The sequence below is a fragment of the Typha angustifolia genome, chromosome 6, assembly GCF_048772165.1.
Source record: "Typha angustifolia cultivar Huaian chromosome 6, ASM4877216v1, whole genome shotgun sequence".
In the NCBI taxonomy this organism is placed as follows: domain Eukaryota; kingdom Viridiplantae; phylum Streptophyta; class Magnoliopsida; order Poales; family Typhaceae; genus Typha; species Typha angustifolia.
The window spans coordinates 1,832,143-1,852,110 of record NC_133244.1 but is presented as its reverse complement, the minus strand read 5'-3'; the positions used below and the strand labels follow the sequence as shown (position 1 = coordinate 1,852,110).

Sequence of the window (19,968 nt, the reverse complement as noted above, 5' to 3'; positions counted from 1 at the left end):
TGACGGGAATCCTAAAGAATTAGGGTTTCATATTGTTTTAGGACTTGTTGGCTAGCCTCTATAAATATGTGGATGGCAGCCAACTTCATTATGCTATTGGATTATTAATTTCTTGCCTCCTATCTTCTTTCTAGACTCTCTCTCCCTCCTCCCTCTTCACCATCCTTCTACCTTTACTGTTGGCAAGGTTTCTCCTCGCTTCTAATCTGCCTCGTCTATCGAGTCACCCCTCTTCTTTGCGATCTCAACCACTTTGTTCCCTTCGTCTACATCCCTTAATTACATCCACCATCCACCATAATCTTCATACCCATCCATAACCCTAACATCCACTCCACCCGTCACCACCACCATCACCCACGTTCTTTCGTGTTTTCATCCTAGTTGCAGTTCAATAGAAGGGCGTAAATATGAAAGTTGTAGATCAGGAAGTTACGGATCTAACCCAATTAGTTTCGTAATTTTCTGACTACCAGACAATATTTGAAGAATATTTTTTTACAATTACGCAGACTGTTTCCTACAATAAATTCAGATTTTAAGGAACTGTTCCGTAGCTGATCTTTTAGTACAAAAACCCATCATGCTAGGGCTTGAAGGAAGGGGAAGGGAGATTAGGGTAGAGAGGATATAAGGAGATAAAAATCAAGATTCATTCATCGTAATATTTTTGATTGCCATCCACACCTTAAGTGGCTAACCAAACAAGCCAAAATTGACAATTATTAACCCTAGAAATAGTAGATTCCCGCCAATCATGTTCGAACAAGGTCAATCGCGTTTGAACAAACAAATTGTGTTTTTTGTCATTGCGAACGTATGTAGGCATTCGCATACGGGTGTTCGAACACGGCCGAGCATGTTCTTGTTATTATAATTCTTATTCTTATTCTTAATTTACTCATGTAAATTAAGCTAAATGACTTGTAGTCCCCGTTCGAGAAATTTTATTTGTCTATGGGTATATATTTTGAAGCTTGTTGTGGCCTATGGTGTTATGGGCTTCTTTTTGTCTGTTTTATTTGTGAAAATATAGTTTTTTCATTTGTATATTGTGTTGAAATATTGACTAACAAGTTACGTGGTAATCACGTTGGTTTTACCCACGTGAGAGGCACGTGTTTGATGGTGGATGTTACAGTCCGATTTATAACGGTTGTAGTCATAGATAAGAAGCTTGAAAGCCATTTTTGCTAAGCTAGTGTGAATGCATTGCCAAGCAAGTAAGGCAGGCTCCACAAGTGGATTCGTAACATGAATCGTCAGCTAAGGAGGTAGGGTCTCCATTTTCTAATCGTGTGGACCACAGCTAGCATCTCCTTCTAATAAGTGCTTAGTTGACGTTTTCCCTCGAATAGGGCCTTGTATAGATAGGCAATGGGTTGGCCTTTTTCGACCATCCGATAATATTCTTACACAAAAGAGAGTCAATGGTGCAGCAATGTGCACATAGCCTTAGATGAATCGATGGTAGTAATCGGTTAGTCCAAAAGAGAAGTCCTTCGGTGTGCTTAGCCACGACCCTCGCAACTTGACAACAACAGCCAAGGTAGTCGACTAGTGGCTAGTCCTAAGTGCATTTGCTTTGCTTGACTCATAGTCCATTCTCCTTTAGGATCTCCATTACTAATTGTAGGTGGCTTAGGTGGTTGGTCTATGTCTTGTTATAGATGAGATTGTCGACAAAAAAATATAGAACATACTAGGGCAAGTGGGGCTGAAACACGTCATTCATAAGCTCCTAGAAGGTAGCGAGGCCATTGGCAATTCCAAACGACATCACAAGGAACTTGTAACACTTGTTATGCGTGCAGAAGGTGATTTTGTGCACGTCCTTGATGCACACCCTTATTTGATGATACCCTGCACAAAGATCTAGTTTTGTGAATAAGATGGCACTAGTAAGCTCGTCCAAGAGGTCTTCAATGATGGGTATCAAATGCTAGTCCTTGATAGTGATAATGTTTAAGACTCGGTAATCGACATAGAACCTCAAGACTCGTCCTTCTTCCTCAGGATATACCAACGAGGAATATGCACTAGTCTTTCTCTGCCTAATGACTCTCTTAAACAGTATTACTATGAGGCTAACTAAAGTGCCAACCGTTTAGCAGTCAATGGTAATTCTCAAACTTTTTCTTCTTTCTAGGTGAATGTTGTACCTCGAGATTTATTAGACTTTTTGCGTAGCGATGCTTCAGACATCTGCTGGGATTGCTGAAGTTTTTACATTTCCATTTCTATGGTAATATAAATTACCTTTCAACCAAAAAAATATTTAAGAATCCAAAATTTTGTTGCATCGCTCTTTGAACTGTCTTCACCAGATTTTGTTCTAAATCCTTAGAATTAGGAGAGTAGATAGAAAATCCAATAAGACAAGAATGAAAAATAAATTATCCATTCAATTTCTTGGGGAACAGACAAAAAAAAAATTACTATCACAAGATTAATCTTCATATAGACTCGCAAGGGGAAGAAAGGAAAAGCTCAAACGTTTTTCCACTCTTATTTGCAACGAAATCCGTATAATCAAATTAAGGAATATAATCCCCTGATTATGTGATTGCTTCAGGAGTTATATAAATAAAAGGTTTACGTTGACATTAATTACTTCTTTTTCCTTCAACAGCTGTATCTTCATATGGGTCCTCTTTCCAAAAAAAACTCCTTTCTTTTCTTTTTTTCTTTTCTTATTAAAAAGAGTTCATATATAGACTGTTCATTTATCAGAACTAGTTGAAAGCTAATCCGGTGAATCAGTCATTCTATACAAGTTTTATCTCAAACAGCAAGATCGGCGACGTTGTGAGCTTCGAGATTATTATCCCTGCTCGTATAAAGAACCAGGATAGAAGGAGAAGAAAGTGAGTAAGTGCTGTTAATTTACACAATCTTGAAAAGTAATAGAAAAAAGAAGAAGAAGAAATCGATCTAACGCCGGAAGACATGCTCCTCACCGGTATCATGATCCACATGCCTGATCCACCTCCCTCTTCCGCTGTCCAAGCTCGGCCCCTTCCCGACGCCGACATGCAGCACCTCCACCCCGCCGCCGACCGGCAAGAACGCCGACCTCACAACCCTCGTCCCCGCAGCCATCTTCGCCCGCCCCTTCCCCTTCCCCTCCCCATACCTCAACGCCACCATACCCCTCGCCCCCGGCCTCGCCTCCCTCATGACCACCTCCCCATCCTTCCTCCCACAATCTACCACCATGAAATCCACCCCTTCCAATCCCCTCATCACCTCCTCCCCCTCCCCCACCACCACCACCGGCTTCCCCGCCCCGGCTCTCCGCATGGCCTCCACGTACTCCGTCGCTGACACCTCATCTTCAACAACGCAGACGTGGCGTCCACGGGTGTGCCGCGCCGCCACCGCCAGCCCGAGGCTCGTCGATACGTCATTCCCCGGAGCCCACACCTCGACGATGAGCTGCGCCTTCCATCCCCCGGCCATGGCTGAGACCAGCTCCGCTACGTCCCTCTCCTCGAGACCATTTTCCACCAAGGCCTTCACGGTGTCTATGTATGCCTTGGAAGCAGTCTCTGGACACCAAACTAGCTTCATTTTTTCCCCCTTTTCTTTTACTCTCTCTCTCTCTCTCTTTTAAATCTATGAGAGAGAAGAGGGGATGGATAGGTGTGTATATATATTTTCTATATAGAGGGTGGGTTGACAATTGGAGTTTAGTAGGAGAACACGTAGGAGTTTGAAGGGGTTGCATTAAATTACAAACTGCACGAAGAGGTAAGGAGCTCAGCGTTTTCTACAAACTCGGTGGACCAGCCACGAAAGCGCTTGTCCAAATATGAACGGTAGGAAATGATTTTATATAGTTTACGACTAGATCTCTTTGACAATAAACGAGAGAGAGAGAGAGAGAGACAAAGGGGGCTGCAAGTTGTAATAATTAGTTGGGGGTTTCATACAGCGCCAATAATGGTCACAACTTTTGACCAAACGTGATGATCAGGTATATATCAACATTTTATTACTTCAACTCGTTAATCTATTTATAATCAATAACCTAATTATGATTTGGGATCATCGAAGATTGAATAAAACAATTAGATGTTCATCTTCCCATTCTTCTTAGCATTCATTCCAATCAACTAAAGACTTTAATGTTCTCCATCTTTGCACCCTGTCGGCATCAAGTTTTACTTTGCTAAGTTGGCTTAATTGTGACTAATTCGATGGCTAATCCCCTGTTACGATGACCGTACTTATAATGTAAGGAAAGTATTGGCAGGGCGGAGAGGAGGATGGCTACGTGCGTCAACGTCTCTGGGGCAAGTAAAAGAGGAGGATGCGATTGGATTGCCAACTCGGAGAGTAGATGGATGGATGGATCGGATCACATGTCATGTGTCATCTATCATGGCCGCCAAATCCGTGGTCTTCTCTGTGGGCTGTTCAGAGGAAATATAATATAATCACATGGTTCGTAACAAACATGTTTAAGTGTATTCTTATGCACAACTTTGACCTATAAATATAAACTTAAAAAATTTGCACTTCATTAAAGTAGAGGTTTAAATATTCAAAATAATGGGTGTAAACTGTAAATACATAAAAATATAGGGTGTTAGATATAAATGGCCTATAAAAGTAGTGGTTCATTTCGGACCTTGCTTTACATGTTTATTCAATTTACACCCTCATATTATATTAATATTTATACGAAATCTGTATTTTCTGTTAAATCATAGAAAAAGAGAGAATTTAATAAAAACATTATACATTTTGCTTTATTATCATTCCTCGTCTATACGAATATTTATTATTTAGCTCTTTCATTTTAGTTGTCGTTTGTCTTTTCTAAAATTAATTATAATATGAAAGAGTTAAGCTACTATAATTATAAAATAATCTTAATATTATTAAGTAAATTTTAAGTTTAGAAAAATAAAATAAAGGGGAAATCATTTTAAAGTCAAAGGACGGCTTCTTTAGGTAATTTGATTTTTTTTTTAATTTAGAAAATTATGTAACATTTTTATTTTGTGCACTGGTGTTAGATTAAAATAGATTATTTTTGAGATAATAAAAGCTAAATTTTGGGTCTTATAATAAATGTACAAAGAAAGAGGACAAATTAAAGAACAGAAGAAACGAACTGGCATCAATCATATGTATTGCCTTCCTTTAAGTTTCATGTTTCAAATGCTGATAGATTTTAAAAAGAATACTAATAGATTGTTCAACCGATTGCAATCTATTTCACACAGAGAGATTGTAAAGAATTATTTCTTTGAAAGCTACAAACTCTGTCAATTTTTTCAACTTTTAAAAATAATTTCTAGTACTTCCAATCATATGGACATCGGGTGATATATACACTAATTGTTTGATAATAGCACTAGAGGTTGTTGATTAATTTGAGATAAGCTGTTGATTAAGTTTTTATTTGTATTCCAGATTGTAGTTTGATATACTTTTTTTTTATTTTGATATAGTCATTGAGTTCTAGTTTGGTTGTTTGCATTGTATCTAGTCACCATTAAGTCTACATACATAATAAAGATTACTTTATCTATACTACTATTTAGTCAGGTCATGGTGATGTATCAAATCTATCTTGTTCTATTGCTGAGTGAAGACTGCAGCTGAAGTCTATGCCAATTTTCCCAGGCTAAATTTTATATCATATATCACTTTAACTATACTGGAAATTTAAATTTGTCCATGTGCGGTTTGGCCCGATTTTATCTTACTCTTATATCTTAAATTTAAGTAGTTAATTTTATCGTTTACTCCAAACTATGTTGTTAATTGTTAGTGAATCATTAATTGGGACATAAAAAACTTAGCTCATTTTCACTTTTAGAATAGGAATAGGTTTATTTTAGAATAAGTCTTCTTATTCTTATATAGTATCTAAACAATAACTTCCTAATATAGTAACTAATTCATCTATCTCATGTTATTCCATATAGCTTTTAAAAATAATAATAATCTATAATTACTATTTTCTCTCTAGATTAGACAATACATAATTACACATTACATCAACTACAATTAAGATTCTCTCTCCTCTATCTCTTCTCTTAAAAATCAGTCATCTCAGTAATTTTCTCTCTCCTATCTCTTCTTTGAAATATTGATCATCTCATCTACGGTAGTGATTCTATATTTTTTCTAGACTTCTAAATTCTGCAAGAAAAAAATATTAAGCCCACACTCTTTTTCCGTAGTGTGAGCTTATAACCTCATAATGCCCCCACAATGCCTCCTTATTTTCTCATTTTACATGGTTATTTTACATAGAGCACATAGTTATTTTCCTACATAAACCCACATTGTCCAGTAGTGTCTTCTTATTTCCTATAATATATTGTTATTTTACAAAGAATGCAAGGTTTTTTTTTTTTTTTTTGTAGTGTTGGCTTATAATCCTGCATTACCTACATAAGCCCATATTGTCCAGTAGTGCCTCCTTATTTTTTCTAGTGTATAATTATTTTACATAGATTGCGGAATTATTTTCTCATAGTGTGGACTTCTAACCCCGCAATGCCTCTTTATTTACTTTAGTGCATAGTTATTTTATATAGAGTGCGAAATTATTTCTCGCAATATGGGCTTATAACTCTACATTATTTTCTTTAGTGCATGGTCATTTTAAATAGAGTGTGGGGTTATTTTTCTACAATGTGGGTTTATAACCTCACATTACCTACGGTGAATAATTATTTTCTTAGTGTAGATATATAGAGTATTTTAAGTATGTAATTATAATAAAAAATAATATTATTTTAGAAAAATACTATTTACTACTACTACTTTTAACATATATTTAGGAGTATTTTCTTCATTTGATTTAAAACATCACTAATTCTCACTACAATTTAATTATTCTTCAATACATTAAGGTAAGTTTAATTAAATCATGTAAACCTCAAAGATAAGTCCTAGTTCAAGTCGTATAAACTTTTAGAGGTAAATTCTAGTAGAACTCATTATACCCAACCTCTATATATAGAGGGGCTACGCTTCTTAGTTAATTAATATAAGCATTTAAGTATTGAGAATTAATTGAGTGTAGTTATTTTTTTATTATCGTATTTATTATTTTTTTATCATAGCTATTAGATTGTCTATATCTTCATATGAGGAAATTGTAACTGTAGAACCTTTCCAAGCACCAAATAATAGCTATCACATTTCTTTAGAAGCCACCCTACTATACAGCTGTCCACCACCACCCTTGGCCATCCGCCACCTTCCGACAATCGCCACAATATCGGATATTTACAGTTTTACCAGATTTTAACCTTCCTTCACTATTTTATTTATATCTTTTTATTCAGACCTCTAATTTAGGTGAAACTAAAACCATTAGAACACAAATCCACAAGATTAGCACCACATAAAATTTCATAATTATTTTACATTCGGGTCGATAAAGATCTGGTTCGTAATAATCAAATTTGTCTTAGTGGCTCATATGACTTAACAAAACTTGTTTTAAGAGCTTACATATGCATAAATCAATTAAAAGATAAATAGGCTTGATTTATCGAGCTCAATGTCCCCATGATGTGATCTAATCTATTTTAACCAAACTTGGCAATAGGATAAAATAGGCTCAAACCTTATTGCCTAATATTAGCAAAAATACTTAATTAAAACACCTAAATTGGGGTTCCTCATCATTGGGCTTTCGAATCGTATTGAGGGCATTCTAATGCCTAATTTATTTTTGGCTCTCATGTAAATGTGTTCTAATAGCCTTCAAGGTGTTTGAACATCTAATTAATCTTCTGCTCTGGGGTAAATGCATTCGAATGGCCTCGAGGGCATTTGAACACCCCATCTTGATGCTTGCTCTTTTGATTGCTTGAAACTTTTATTTCTTTAGCAAACAAACTATTAGCTAATTGCTATACTCCATCTCTTTGACCACGGGCAACTCACATGCCTACACAATGTGTGTGACATCTAGGGCTAGTGTTTACTCTTTGACAAACTTTTATTGATAATAAACTATTCCATAACTAACTTATTCCATCATCCATATAAACATTCCCAACATAAATATATATGCATGTATAGATAAGTCTACACAGGTCATAGCAAACCATGGTCATAACAAACCATTAAATTTATAAGTAACATAAATAAATGAAAAAATAACCTATGTATGTCATCACATTTTGAAACCAACTTTTATTTAATACATAAGGGAACAAATTATACATAATTCTTATAACTATGCTCAACTTATATATAAATATGATCGTTTACCACATAAGTCATGACTCATACTATGTTATAGAATGCCCACTGATATCTTAGCTCATGCCAAGCTCCAAAGGCTCAGTAAATATATATATTATTTTAAATCAGCAATTTCAACCAAAGAGTAAATCATATACTTGACGATATAATTAGTATGATCTGGGTTTGATCGGATCACTTTATGGAGAGAATAGGCTTGCTGGATTGAGTTTATTTATCTTTTAGTTAATTTATATTTATCTCTTATGTAAGCTTTTAAGATAAGTCTAGTTAAATCATGAAAGCCCTTAAAGCAAGTCTAGTTAAGTCATGTAAACTTTAAAATAAGTTTGGTTAATTCGTATAAGTCTTTAAAGGAAATCCTAATTAAGTCATATAAGCCTTTAAAATAAATCTCTTAGTTCTCGTGTAAGCCTTTAGAACTATTCCTAGAAGGAATCGTTGTATCTGACCATTATATATTGGAGGGTCAATCTCTTTTATTTAATCATTCATTTGAATACATCGAGTCCAAGCATTGATAAATTATTTTAGCTTTAAATTTATCTTAACAGTATGAGTAATATAATCTAAGAGTAGAAGTACAAAAGTACATTAATCACTCTTCTCCAGCACTATGTCCCATCAACTCTCTCTCCCCACTGTGCTCCATCTTCTTTCTCCACTATCACCACTATCATCATCCCTCCTACAATCAAACTCCATCGCCTTTCACATTCTTTATTAACCAGCATTCACCTTAGCCAAAGCTTAGACTCCTTTGTTGCATATTGACCCTAATAGGCTTATAACAATTTGGTATCAGAGCCATCATATCTTTGGACCAGATGATAACTACTCGAGAGATGATAGTACGATTATCCAAGGAGACTTCCATAACCAGGGATACACCAATGGCGATTGGTGCGACTATTAATATTAGCACCTTACCACTAGAACTATTGACCCCACCTCTGTTGACTTCTCAGCTAGAGGTGCTACAGGTCTTACTAGCAATCCAAGCAACCACAGCAGAGATGATGGTTGATCTCCATGAGATCCGTAGAGCACAAATATGTGAAAATCAATTATACTATTACAAGGCTGAATTGTGGTAGCCCATTCACATCGCAGTAATCATATCAAAGTACACCGAACTGGTTGTCAATAGAAACACCCTTAGGTGTAGGGTGGAATCACCCCCTTGGGTGCGCATATCAAAGCCCCAACTCCATTAAAGGCTAACCCACAAGATGATGCGCCACTAAGTGAAACTCCATCTCATCCGATGACTGGGGCTTGATCTAATCTGATAGTGCCTATGACTTGGCCCAAACCCCATGCACGTAGGGCTTTGGCAGAGCCACCTACAGCTAGGGTTTGTCTTGAACTAAAGCTGGCTAGACCTTAGCCTAAATTGCCTCCACTAAATCTCTAGCTCGAATCACCTGCAGCCAGGGCAAACTATGGCTCAAACTAGTGAGTCCTAGTGCAGAACTCAGTGTGGCAAATAGGAGCCACATGAAGATCGAGAACACGTGGTTCAAGAGCAATAGAAGGTTTGCAAATCACTATGGACACCTTGAGGGCAAAGTTGTCGAAAGTGTGGTGAAGTGATGTAATCTAGGTATAGTCAAGTTACCTCGCTAGAACATTGGTCTCAATACATCAAGTTATTTATTTTTTTAATAATCTATATTTATTTCTTATGTAAATCCTTAGACAACTATAGTTAAGTTATAAAAGACCTTAAGACAATCCCAGCTAAGTCATATAAGCCTTTAAGATAAGTTCAATTAAGTCATATAGCTTTTTAAGGCAAGTCATAGTTAAGTCATTTAATCTTTTAAGACAAATTTTAGTTCAAGTCATGTAAGCCTTTACGACTAGTATTAAAAGGATTCGTTGTATCCGACCTCTATTTATATGATAGGTCAGTTTCCGTTATTTAATTATTAATTGAATCCACTATAGGTCAACTCATGGACAAGGGTTGATAGGTGTCAGACGTAGGTGAACAAACTATTAGATGGTAGCACTTTGGTGGTGCAGCTAGAGCGGGTGACAAGTTGATTTTATGGGGGATTATTGCTAAATAAGAGATATTAATATTCTTTTAATCTTAAATTATCTTACTCTTACTTTTAAGATAAAATTAAGACTAAAATAATTTTTCAATGCTTAATAGTTTAAGTTAAATTAAGCACGTTGGAATAAATATAATCTAATTTTGAGTTATACACTGAAAGTGATAAGCAAAACAAAACTTTTCTAAAATAGTAAATACACTCATTTCAAGCACTAAACGAAGAAGTTTGGTCAGAATCCACTTTAAATCATAACAACCTATATATGGCTGTTTATGTGTATATGGGATTTTTCTTTTATCTATTGAAAGAGCTTAAGGAATCAAATATTATAATCATCATTTCAAAAAGAAAAAATATTAGTTCCATGAGTACCTAAAAGAAAATGATAACTATTTACTTTACTATATAATTTCATACTAGATATATTGTTAGTTTGCGAATTTCATATTAATTTATGTTCAAAGTTATTTTATAAATTTTATAGTTATATTTACTAACTATATACATGTCTTTCATACAGGAAAAATAAGGTGATAGATGAATAAAATATATAAGAATAAGTAGAAAAAGATTAGAGCAAAATTTTTTATAAATTAACTATAAATTTAATAAATAAATTACGAATTACTATAAAAAAATTGACGAGGAGATGCAAGAGAAATACAATTCTATTTAAATTTTTGAAGACATTTGGTATTCACTAATATTTTGTAATTGTTCAAAATTTTAAGTGTAAATGGGTTCTCTTTTTCAAGTTGAAAGAGCTAAAAGAATAAAATATTATAATCACCTTTCAGAAAAAATAAAACATTGGTGGTATGAGTACCTAAAAAAGGGAGATACTTATTTTACGGTATAATTTTGAATTAGGTGCATAGTTAATTTATGAACTTCATAGTTAAATTATAAATTTAATAGTTAAGCTACAAATTTCTTTGTTAATCTATGAATTTCACTATTATATTTACTAATCTTATTTGTTATTCTTCTTGTTTTTTTGGCTAAAAACATTTCTATACAAGCATTTTATACAAGGAAAATAAAGTGATGAATGAGTGCAATATGGAAGAATAAGTAGATGAAGAGCAGAGTAAAAATTTCTTATAAATTACCTATAAATTTTGTTAATAAATTTTGAATTATAGTCATAAAAGAAATGAGGAGAAGTACAATTTATATGTACATAAAAAATTATATTGTTAAATCTATTTGTTAAACTTAACCAAACCTTTAGGTTAAATTAACTATATTAATAAAATTATAAAGGTATCCTCAACTAAATTATACTAAGGGTAATTTAGTCATATTAGAAATAAAGGCAATTTAGTTATCTTAGTAATAAAATATCTCTACTTAATGAAATATTCTAATAATATTAGTTCAAACCTAACTCGTAGTGTTTTCTATACATATTTGCTAAATTTCTCTTTACCGTATGATTTAATATTATGTACATAATTAATTTATGAATATCAAAGTTAATTAATAATTTATGATTTTTTTTCTTTTTATTTTATTAATCTAAGAGTGACTAGAGAGACTTGTATAAAAAAGATAAAAATTAAAAGATAGAAGAATTAAGTGCCACTTTCGAACCTACACACGGAGCCCAAAATAAATTTTGGGTTGGGCATGATCATCAGTTTATCGGTTTAATACTTTTCCTTAAAACCATTGAGATTTGACAATTAATACTTCTCCTTCAACATAGAGTGTTCTCTAGGTGCATGATTTCAAAATGAACAGCTTGAAATTAACATGCATGGTGATCACACTCAACAGTCAGCATCACAAGAGGTCATGCAACTTTCAATTTCAAGTGGCATGATAGAACCATACATAGAGCTAATTCACAGCACCTAGAGAAAGGAAACGACAAGCTTTGTTGAAATTAACTAAGAGCAAATTGATCATATTATACTTGTGAAGTTGATGCCTTTTCTTTTAATTTTGTTCCCTTGGGAAGCTCATTTAGTTGTTTGATTATGTGAAGCAATGAACTTGGTCATTAGCTTCTTCACATGCATAAGAAACCTAGGAATACTTAACTTTTGTGATAGCGACAACTAATAATTAAGTACATAAATAGTTTAGAGTTTATAGAAGTATAATAAAATGCACCGTGTGGTGTTATAACCTTTTGATGAGATTTCCAGTCATGAAGATAAGATTTAAGGTGACACCTAATATAAAAATAGTAAAATATTATGATTCTTTTCTACAAACAACATCTTTTATTTTAACTATATTACAAATAAAGTGCTCTCATTTCATTGTTTAGAAATAGAGCTCTTATTTTGTCAAAAAAACACTAAATCCATAGTTCATATAAATTAATATGATGATCAAGTTAGCTCAACCATAGAAACAAATCAAGCATCCATAGTAGCTTGGAGACAAGCCGAAATATCAAATTTCAAAATATTCGGGTGTACCATTGCAGGGTGTATTCGGTTTGTTGCTCTTCATATTGGAAGGATCTTTACCCCCTAAAATCTTCTCTAGGAGCCCTAGGGGGAGACCATCTAGGTGTTGATTCTTTTGCATCTTCTCAAGGATCCATTTATTCAAAGCTTCCATATTAGGCGTCACCAGTGTTTGCAAACAGATTAGCACAGGCGGTGTGTCAAATTCTCCTGTTGTTGCAATAGGTAGGAGTGCCTCCGCAATCAAAGTTCCAAGACACCTTCTTCGTTGGCCTATGGATTGATAGGATGTAGTGGTGGTGGCGGAAGTGGAGGGGTCCACTGGATAGAATTGTTCTCTGCTCTCGTCAGTTGTTGTCAACCTTCGAAAAAGGCTTAGGCCAATATCCCTAACGACGCTTGCATGGATTTTTGAAACTCTTCCATGACTCGCTGTGACTCTAAGAATGAAGCTTGCATCAAGCCTATCATACGAAGCAATTCAACATATCTGGGAGTTGTAGGTGAAGTGGTTGTACCCAATGGGTTGCTTTCCATGGCTGCTCCTTGGACTTCCATTGAAGTGCCTTCATGTGGGTGGTTAGACCTATATCTAGTCATAGGCATGGTTTAAGGAACGATGGCTCTGATACAGAAAATCTGAAAACTAAATTAAACTTTGGGTGGATGTCAATATTTTTACACTTTGAATCTTATTATCTTCTGCCATTACACTCATTTAAATAGATCCCAATTGACTTATGTTTTTTTGGTCATGACGGGCTTTATTTTAAGTTTTATTTTTTGGTTAGTTTTTTTTTTTTTCGTTGTGTTTCTTATTTCTTTCTTATTTTCGAAAAAATAAATTTATAAAAAGAATCAAAAAGTACTTTGACATGGAAACTTATCTTTGGAGCCAAATTAAGTAGTTACTTATTTCATTATTATACTTTCCTTAAATAAGTTATATATTATTATCATAAATAGGGGTTGTCATGTTTAAGATTGCATGCCAGATTGAAAATTCATGACCTAGTGTGTATATACGGTAAATCTAAAATTCATCCAAATTTTTATAAATGTCTAGTAAATTAGATAATATTGATATTTAATCACATTGGATTGACCATCATACTGGATCATCAAGGTCAACACTACAAAAGTTCATGCGACTTAATTTCAATTTCTGGTGGCATGATATAATCATATATAGAGCTGATTCACTGCACCTAGAGAAATGAAACAACAAGCTTTGTTGAGAATAACTAAGAGCAAGTTGATCATTTTATACTTGTGAAGTTGATGCCCTTTTTCAATCTTGTTCCCTTGGGAGGCTCATCCAATTGTTTGATTATGTGAAGTGATCAGCTTGTTAATTTGCACACGCAACCTCGCTTAGCTCATTCACGTACGTAAATAAATTTAATAATAATTAACTTTATTATAACGATAACTAACAAGTATATAAATAGATTGGAGTTCATAAAAATATAATAAAATGCTCCTGATCAGATTTCCGGTCGTGAAGATAAGATTTAAGGAGACATATTGTATATAAACAATTAGAGAACAAAAATTCAATTGTTTGACTACTTCCTATTTAAATAACACCCAGCATTTTTTTTTCACTAACTACAAATAAATCTCTCTCATTTTATTATCTACAAATAAAAAAAAATCACACCCTAATTTTGACTATCTTATAAATAGAGCTCTTTTTTTTTTGTTTTGTTACAAACCTGCTAGGGGACAAACTCAACTCTAACTTAATTTGGCTCATAGAGATGGGCAGAGACATTTACGTCTTTTCTCCGGACTATTTATCTATTTATATTTATTATTGCATTTGTATTTTTAGTTGTTTTTTCTTATATGGACAGTCGTTGCTTATGTGGATTAGTCGGACTCGAGTCTGCTCAATCCAGCTAACCAAGTTAGGTTTAGGTTTAATTGTTTATTAAAGTTATAATTAGTTAGGGCTAGAGCCTAATTTTGATTTATGCGTTAGGGTGGGTATGAGTCGGTTGGGCTTATGCCGATGTTGGCTAGCCGACCGAGTCAAGTTAAGTTAGGTAGTCACCAAACATTTTGTGGTATGCACCTAATGGTAATCGGCTACGATTCAGTCATAAGTCGGTTAACTCAAGCTTCCCTAGCTTAGTCGATTCAGTCGATCAGTATTCCGCTATATAATCTGTGGTGATGTCCTAATTATGATTGTCTAATAGAATTGAATGAATTGGCTTTGCCTCAAGACTCTTCTCCCTCAACTCCTCCATTTCGATCTCATTCTTCATCGCTAAGCCCTGTCCTAGGCCGCAGTTAACACTGCTGCCCTACCCTTCTGTGTTCGATCATCTCCTCTCGTGCTTGAGAGTACGGTTCACTTTTCATTATTTACAAATAGAGCTTCCTACTTGTTAAAAGAAAAAACTAGCAACATCCTAAATTAAGTTTAATTTAGCCTCCACCTAACTAATGGAATAAAAAATAGAATATTTTATCTATTTCAAGATTTCAAATAATATTTTTATATATTTTTTAAATTATCTATTTAACATAATATAAGTTTAGAGATTAAACAATAGTAGTATTGATCCATCTATTTTATGGGATTTAGTGTTTGGATGCAATTTTAGTATTTTAGAGATTTTGATTTAATCCTATTCGATTGTAAATTAGTGTTTGTGTTGCCACTAAGCTATTTTGGAGGCTTAATTTAGTTTTACAATTAGTAAAACCTAATGGCTGATTAAGTTATATCTCTCTATCAGATGATTGGGCGGGACTTTTTTTTTTTTAACAAATAAGAGGTTATTTGTAAATAATGAAAAAAGAGAGCTTTTATTTATGATATAGACATGCAAGGTGTTAGTTGTAATTTTTGTTATGCCGACCTAGGGATATGATACATACAAGATCTAGAAGGATCTGTACGTAAAAAAATTATGAACTTTATTGGAAGATATTTGTGAGTTAAGGTTCTTTTAGCTCAAGTTTGACTGGATTTAGAGTTTCGGGCAAGAAGTTATGGCCAAAACGGTGAGAATAGGTCAAGATGGGGGCGAAACGAATTATTCAATATTGCGACGGTCGTCGGAGGGTGGCAAACAGCTAAGGGTGGTGGTGAATAGCCATAAAGTAGAGTGACTCATGAAGGGAGATGGTTGGTAGAGTTTGAAAGCTTGAAAGGATTCTATAGTTAAGATCTATTGCTACAAAAATAAGGATGATCTAATGGCTTTAATAAAACAGTAAATACATGATAATAAAATAACTAAACTCAAAATCATTCAACGCATCCTAATTAACCTATGACAACTCCTATTTATAGAAGTAGAGTCCTAGCAGATCAGATCATTTTCATGTTATTGATTTCTTAGTTTTCTTGAAAAATATGAATTGTGGCTGCCACGTTCGAAGAGGAGGTCGCTTTCGAACGCTTGCATACATTCGCACATATAAAGAATACGAATTGCCCATTCAAATGCGCTCGACGAGAATACACTATTTCTAAGCTTATCATTTGTTAGTTTTGCTTGTTAGGTTAACTTCTTAATACGTGGAGAGCAACGTTATTAGGAATATTAATGAATATTATGTTAACTTTTCTTCTTTCTTTATTCTAAATCTTCTCCCTCCTCGCTCAAACCCTAACCGTGTGCCACCTCGACATTGGTTACTCCTAGCCTCCCTCAATTATCGGGTTCTCCCTCCTCCTTAGGATCTCAACTACCTTCTTTCCTCTCTTCCTTCACCGAACATCTCTTGATGGTCCAAACTTGAATTTTTAGTGTGTTCCATCATTGCGAGCTGGGTGATCTTGCGGAGGATGCTAGTCATATGAATCATAGGCCCACAAGTTCGGCTCATGTCGTGCTTAGGCTGCATGTAGGTTTGGCTTAGTCAACTCACACAAGCCAATCGAGTCATCCTCAGACTCATATTTGAGCTCGAGGTCATGCTCATGGATCCTAAACTAGTTCATAAAGATTTGGTTTGCCTCGAGATTCACGCACTTCATCTTCTCCATGCAATTGACCTAACCAAAACCCTACAGCTAAAATTAGATTTTGGCCTAAGGGCACTGCCACAAGTTGCATTGGGGATGGTGGCAGCTAGGTTCAGTCATGGGCCGCCAGCCATCGACCTCCAACTATGGTCTACGCAGTAGTGGAGGGAGATTAATCTCCATAAGCTGGGCTGGTTGCACGGGCCACCACAATGTGCCTTTAGTGGTCTTCGTGGGCCCTGGTGGTAGCGACTAGTACCCTTGGTCCCACTATAGTGGAGATGCGATGGTGGGATGAACGGTGGGCAACGCTTCAGTGAGCTAAGGTTTGGTGAAGGTTGGAGTTTAAAAGGGCATTGGGCCCAACCATCTAACGCTCGCAAGCAGTTGCGAATTCCACCACAGACTTTTAGTTAGCTAGTGGAAGTTAATAGTGTCTCTGTGTGGTTGCAAGAATGATGGCCTCGAGGCCGCGAAGTTTAGGTTTGCTGCAATGGAGAGAGTTAATGTGGGTGGTTTGCCGATCGTCTCCTACGACTGCCATCGACCTTGCTCGAGTGTGGGGGTCCCATGGAAGGGATCGAACATATGATGATTGGGGCTAGTGGGGCTAGATCACCGTCGGTGAAAAGCTACGATTTTCGGACTTATCTTCCCTATTAGTGGGGAAGATGACTCGGGAGCTATCTCTGCCAACTACTTTGGCATCTATGGCGGCTGCTTGGATCAGCAATGGTAGGGGGCCCTCCACCATGCTCAAAGGAGGGTCGAGGCCATGGTTTGGGCTAGCACCTCCCCTCCCTCTTGAGTTGGATTTTCTTGTTGTGAGAGGGCTTATTCTACTGTGGTTGGCCGTGTTGGTGACACTCAGCGGTGTTGGTGACACTGGGCGATGATGAGCAACTAGTAGGGCCTTTGCCTAGGCCCCGATCAAGTCATTGAGGGAGGTTTGCATGTCCTTAAAGTTCTCATTAAAGTCAGTCGACGGTTATTTGAATAACACATTCGCCACGCTAGTGGCTCGTCACCGACAGTTGTTGGTAGTGGTGCCGGAGAAACTCTCACAGGGATAGAAACGAGTTCTTGGTCCTCCATTAATGTTCCTCACTCTTTTATTTTCTTTGATCTCATGCTAACCATCTTTTGAGAAACGATGGCTCTGATACCACTGATATGTACTAGATTTGGAATGATCCATAAGTAAGAAAACAATAAAACTTTAGTGGAAGATACCCTCATTACGTAAGGTTCTTTTGGCTTTAGTTTGAGTGGATTTAAAATTTTGGACAAGAATTTATGTCTAAAAAGTGTGAGGAAAGGACAAGACAGGGCTGAAACGGATTAGCCGATATTATGGTGGTCGTCGGAGGGTAGTGAACGGCCAAGGTTAATGATAGATGGTTATAAAGTATGGTGGCTCTTCGAGGAAGATGGTGGTAAGGTTTGGAAACTTGAAATTATTTTGCGGTTATGATCTATTTCTACAAAAATAAGGAGGATCTAATGGCTACAACAAAATGGTAAATGCACAATAATAAAATAACTAAATTCAATACCATCCCATATCTTGATTAACCATGATTCTTCTATTTATAGGAGTAGAGTCTTAGCGGATCAAATCTACATACAGATTATCCGCTTTAATTTAAAATTAAAGATAATAAGGAAATTAAACTAAGCCAACTCAACTTTACTTGATTGACTCAACCCAGGTGGTAAGATCATATCAGAGTACATACAATATTGTAGATCAGGCTAATGTGGGTTTAATTATGGTGTTGTGATACACTTAGTTAGGATCTTTTCTTATTGCATTAGGTGTTTATTTTCATTAAAATAAAATTCCTATAGGTCGCGTTCGAACGCCCTTGTGAATGCCTTGTGAACGGTTGCGTTCGAATGCCTTGTGAACGGCCATGTTCGAATGCCTGTGTCGCGTTGACAAATCTAGAGAAGGGGCTTTTTTGAGTGCGTTCGAACGCGATCGGGTGCGTTTGAACGCGATCGATGGGAATCCTCTAGAATTAGAGTTTCATATTATTTTAGGACTTGTTGGCTAGCCTCTATAAATATGTGGATGGCAACCAACTTCATAATGCTATTGGATTCTTGATTTCTTGCCTTCTATCTTCTCTCTAGACTCCTCCCTCCTCCCTCTTTACCATCTTTCCACCTCTACCATTGGCAAGGTTTCTCCTAGCTTCTAATCTCTCTCGATTGTCGAGCCACCCTTTTTTTTGGATCTCGACCACTTCGTTCCCTTCGTCTACTTTCCTTAATCACTTCCACAATCCACCCTTATCTCCATACCCATCCATAACCCTAACATCCACTCTACCCATCACCACCACCATCACCCATGTTATTCCATATTTTCGTCCCTGCTACAGTTCGAATCTGCAAAGGGCATAAATATGAAAGTTGTAAATTAGGAAGTTATGAATCCAACTCAATTAGTTTCGTAATTTTATGACTACCGAAGAATATCTGACGAATATTTTCTCACGGTTGCGCGAACTAATTTCTATAATAAAATCAAATCTTGAAGGAATCTTAGCATAGCCTATCTTTGGTTCTAGATCTTATCAATTGGTATCAGAGCTTATCAAGTGGTATCAGAGCTTATCAAATTGGTATCAGAGCCTATCAAGTGGTATTAGAGCCCATCAATTTGGTATCAGAGCTCATCATGATGGTGGTGGGCAGTTTGGTAGTAGAATCGATAGAGATGATGAGATTTAGGTATGAAATGGAAAGGATGATCGAGATAGTGATGTTGTAGGGTATTTGTAATTTAGAAAGAAAGAAGGGGGAGATGATGACACTAAAGAAGGGGGATCGAAGGATGAGAAGGGAGGAGCTAGCTAGTGGGTAGGATTTAAAGGAAGTGGGAGAAGAGGCCCAACCTTGCTAGACTTAGGAAATCAGTAGTCAAGGAGGAAGGGTTTTGTGTCAACTTGACAATGACGGTCTCGGATCAAAGAGACGGGAGGGAAAGAGAACAAGAGAAAAGAAATAAAAGAAGATAGAAAATAATCAATATTCTTTAATAAATCAATGCTCTAAAGATGGCTGCTCTCCACATTTATTTTGGAGGCTAACCATAATAGCTTAAAATTAATTAAGCACTAAGTCAAAATAATTATTGAAATAACATAATTAGACTGAAATCGGCTCCAAACATTTGAATGCCATGTGGGGCATTCGAACGCTTCGTCAAAACTCTAAATCT

The 19,968-nt window shown here is 35.8% G+C and overlaps 1 protein-coding gene across 1 annotated transcript; it reads right to left on the bottom strand.

The window, feature by feature from the left end:
- Window positions 1-2,434: 2,434 nt before the first annotated feature.
- LOC140761532 (uncharacterized) lies at window positions 2,435-3,767 on the bottom strand. Its single transcript, XM_073098895.1, has one exon. It carries the CDS (start codon window positions 3,571-3,573, stop codon window positions 2,935-2,937), a length of 639 nt encoding a protein of 212 aa, XP_072954996.1. The 5' UTR covers window positions 3,574-3,767; the 3' UTR covers window positions 2,435-2,934.
- Window positions 3,768-19,968: the final 16,201 nt, after the last annotated feature.

Bases quoted from the DNA above. Each gene is read 5' to 3' on its own strand.
- LOC140761532 (XM_073098895.1), bottom strand. From the start codon at position 3,573: ATGAAGCTAGTTTGGTGTCCAGAGACTGCTTCCAAGGCATACATAGAC.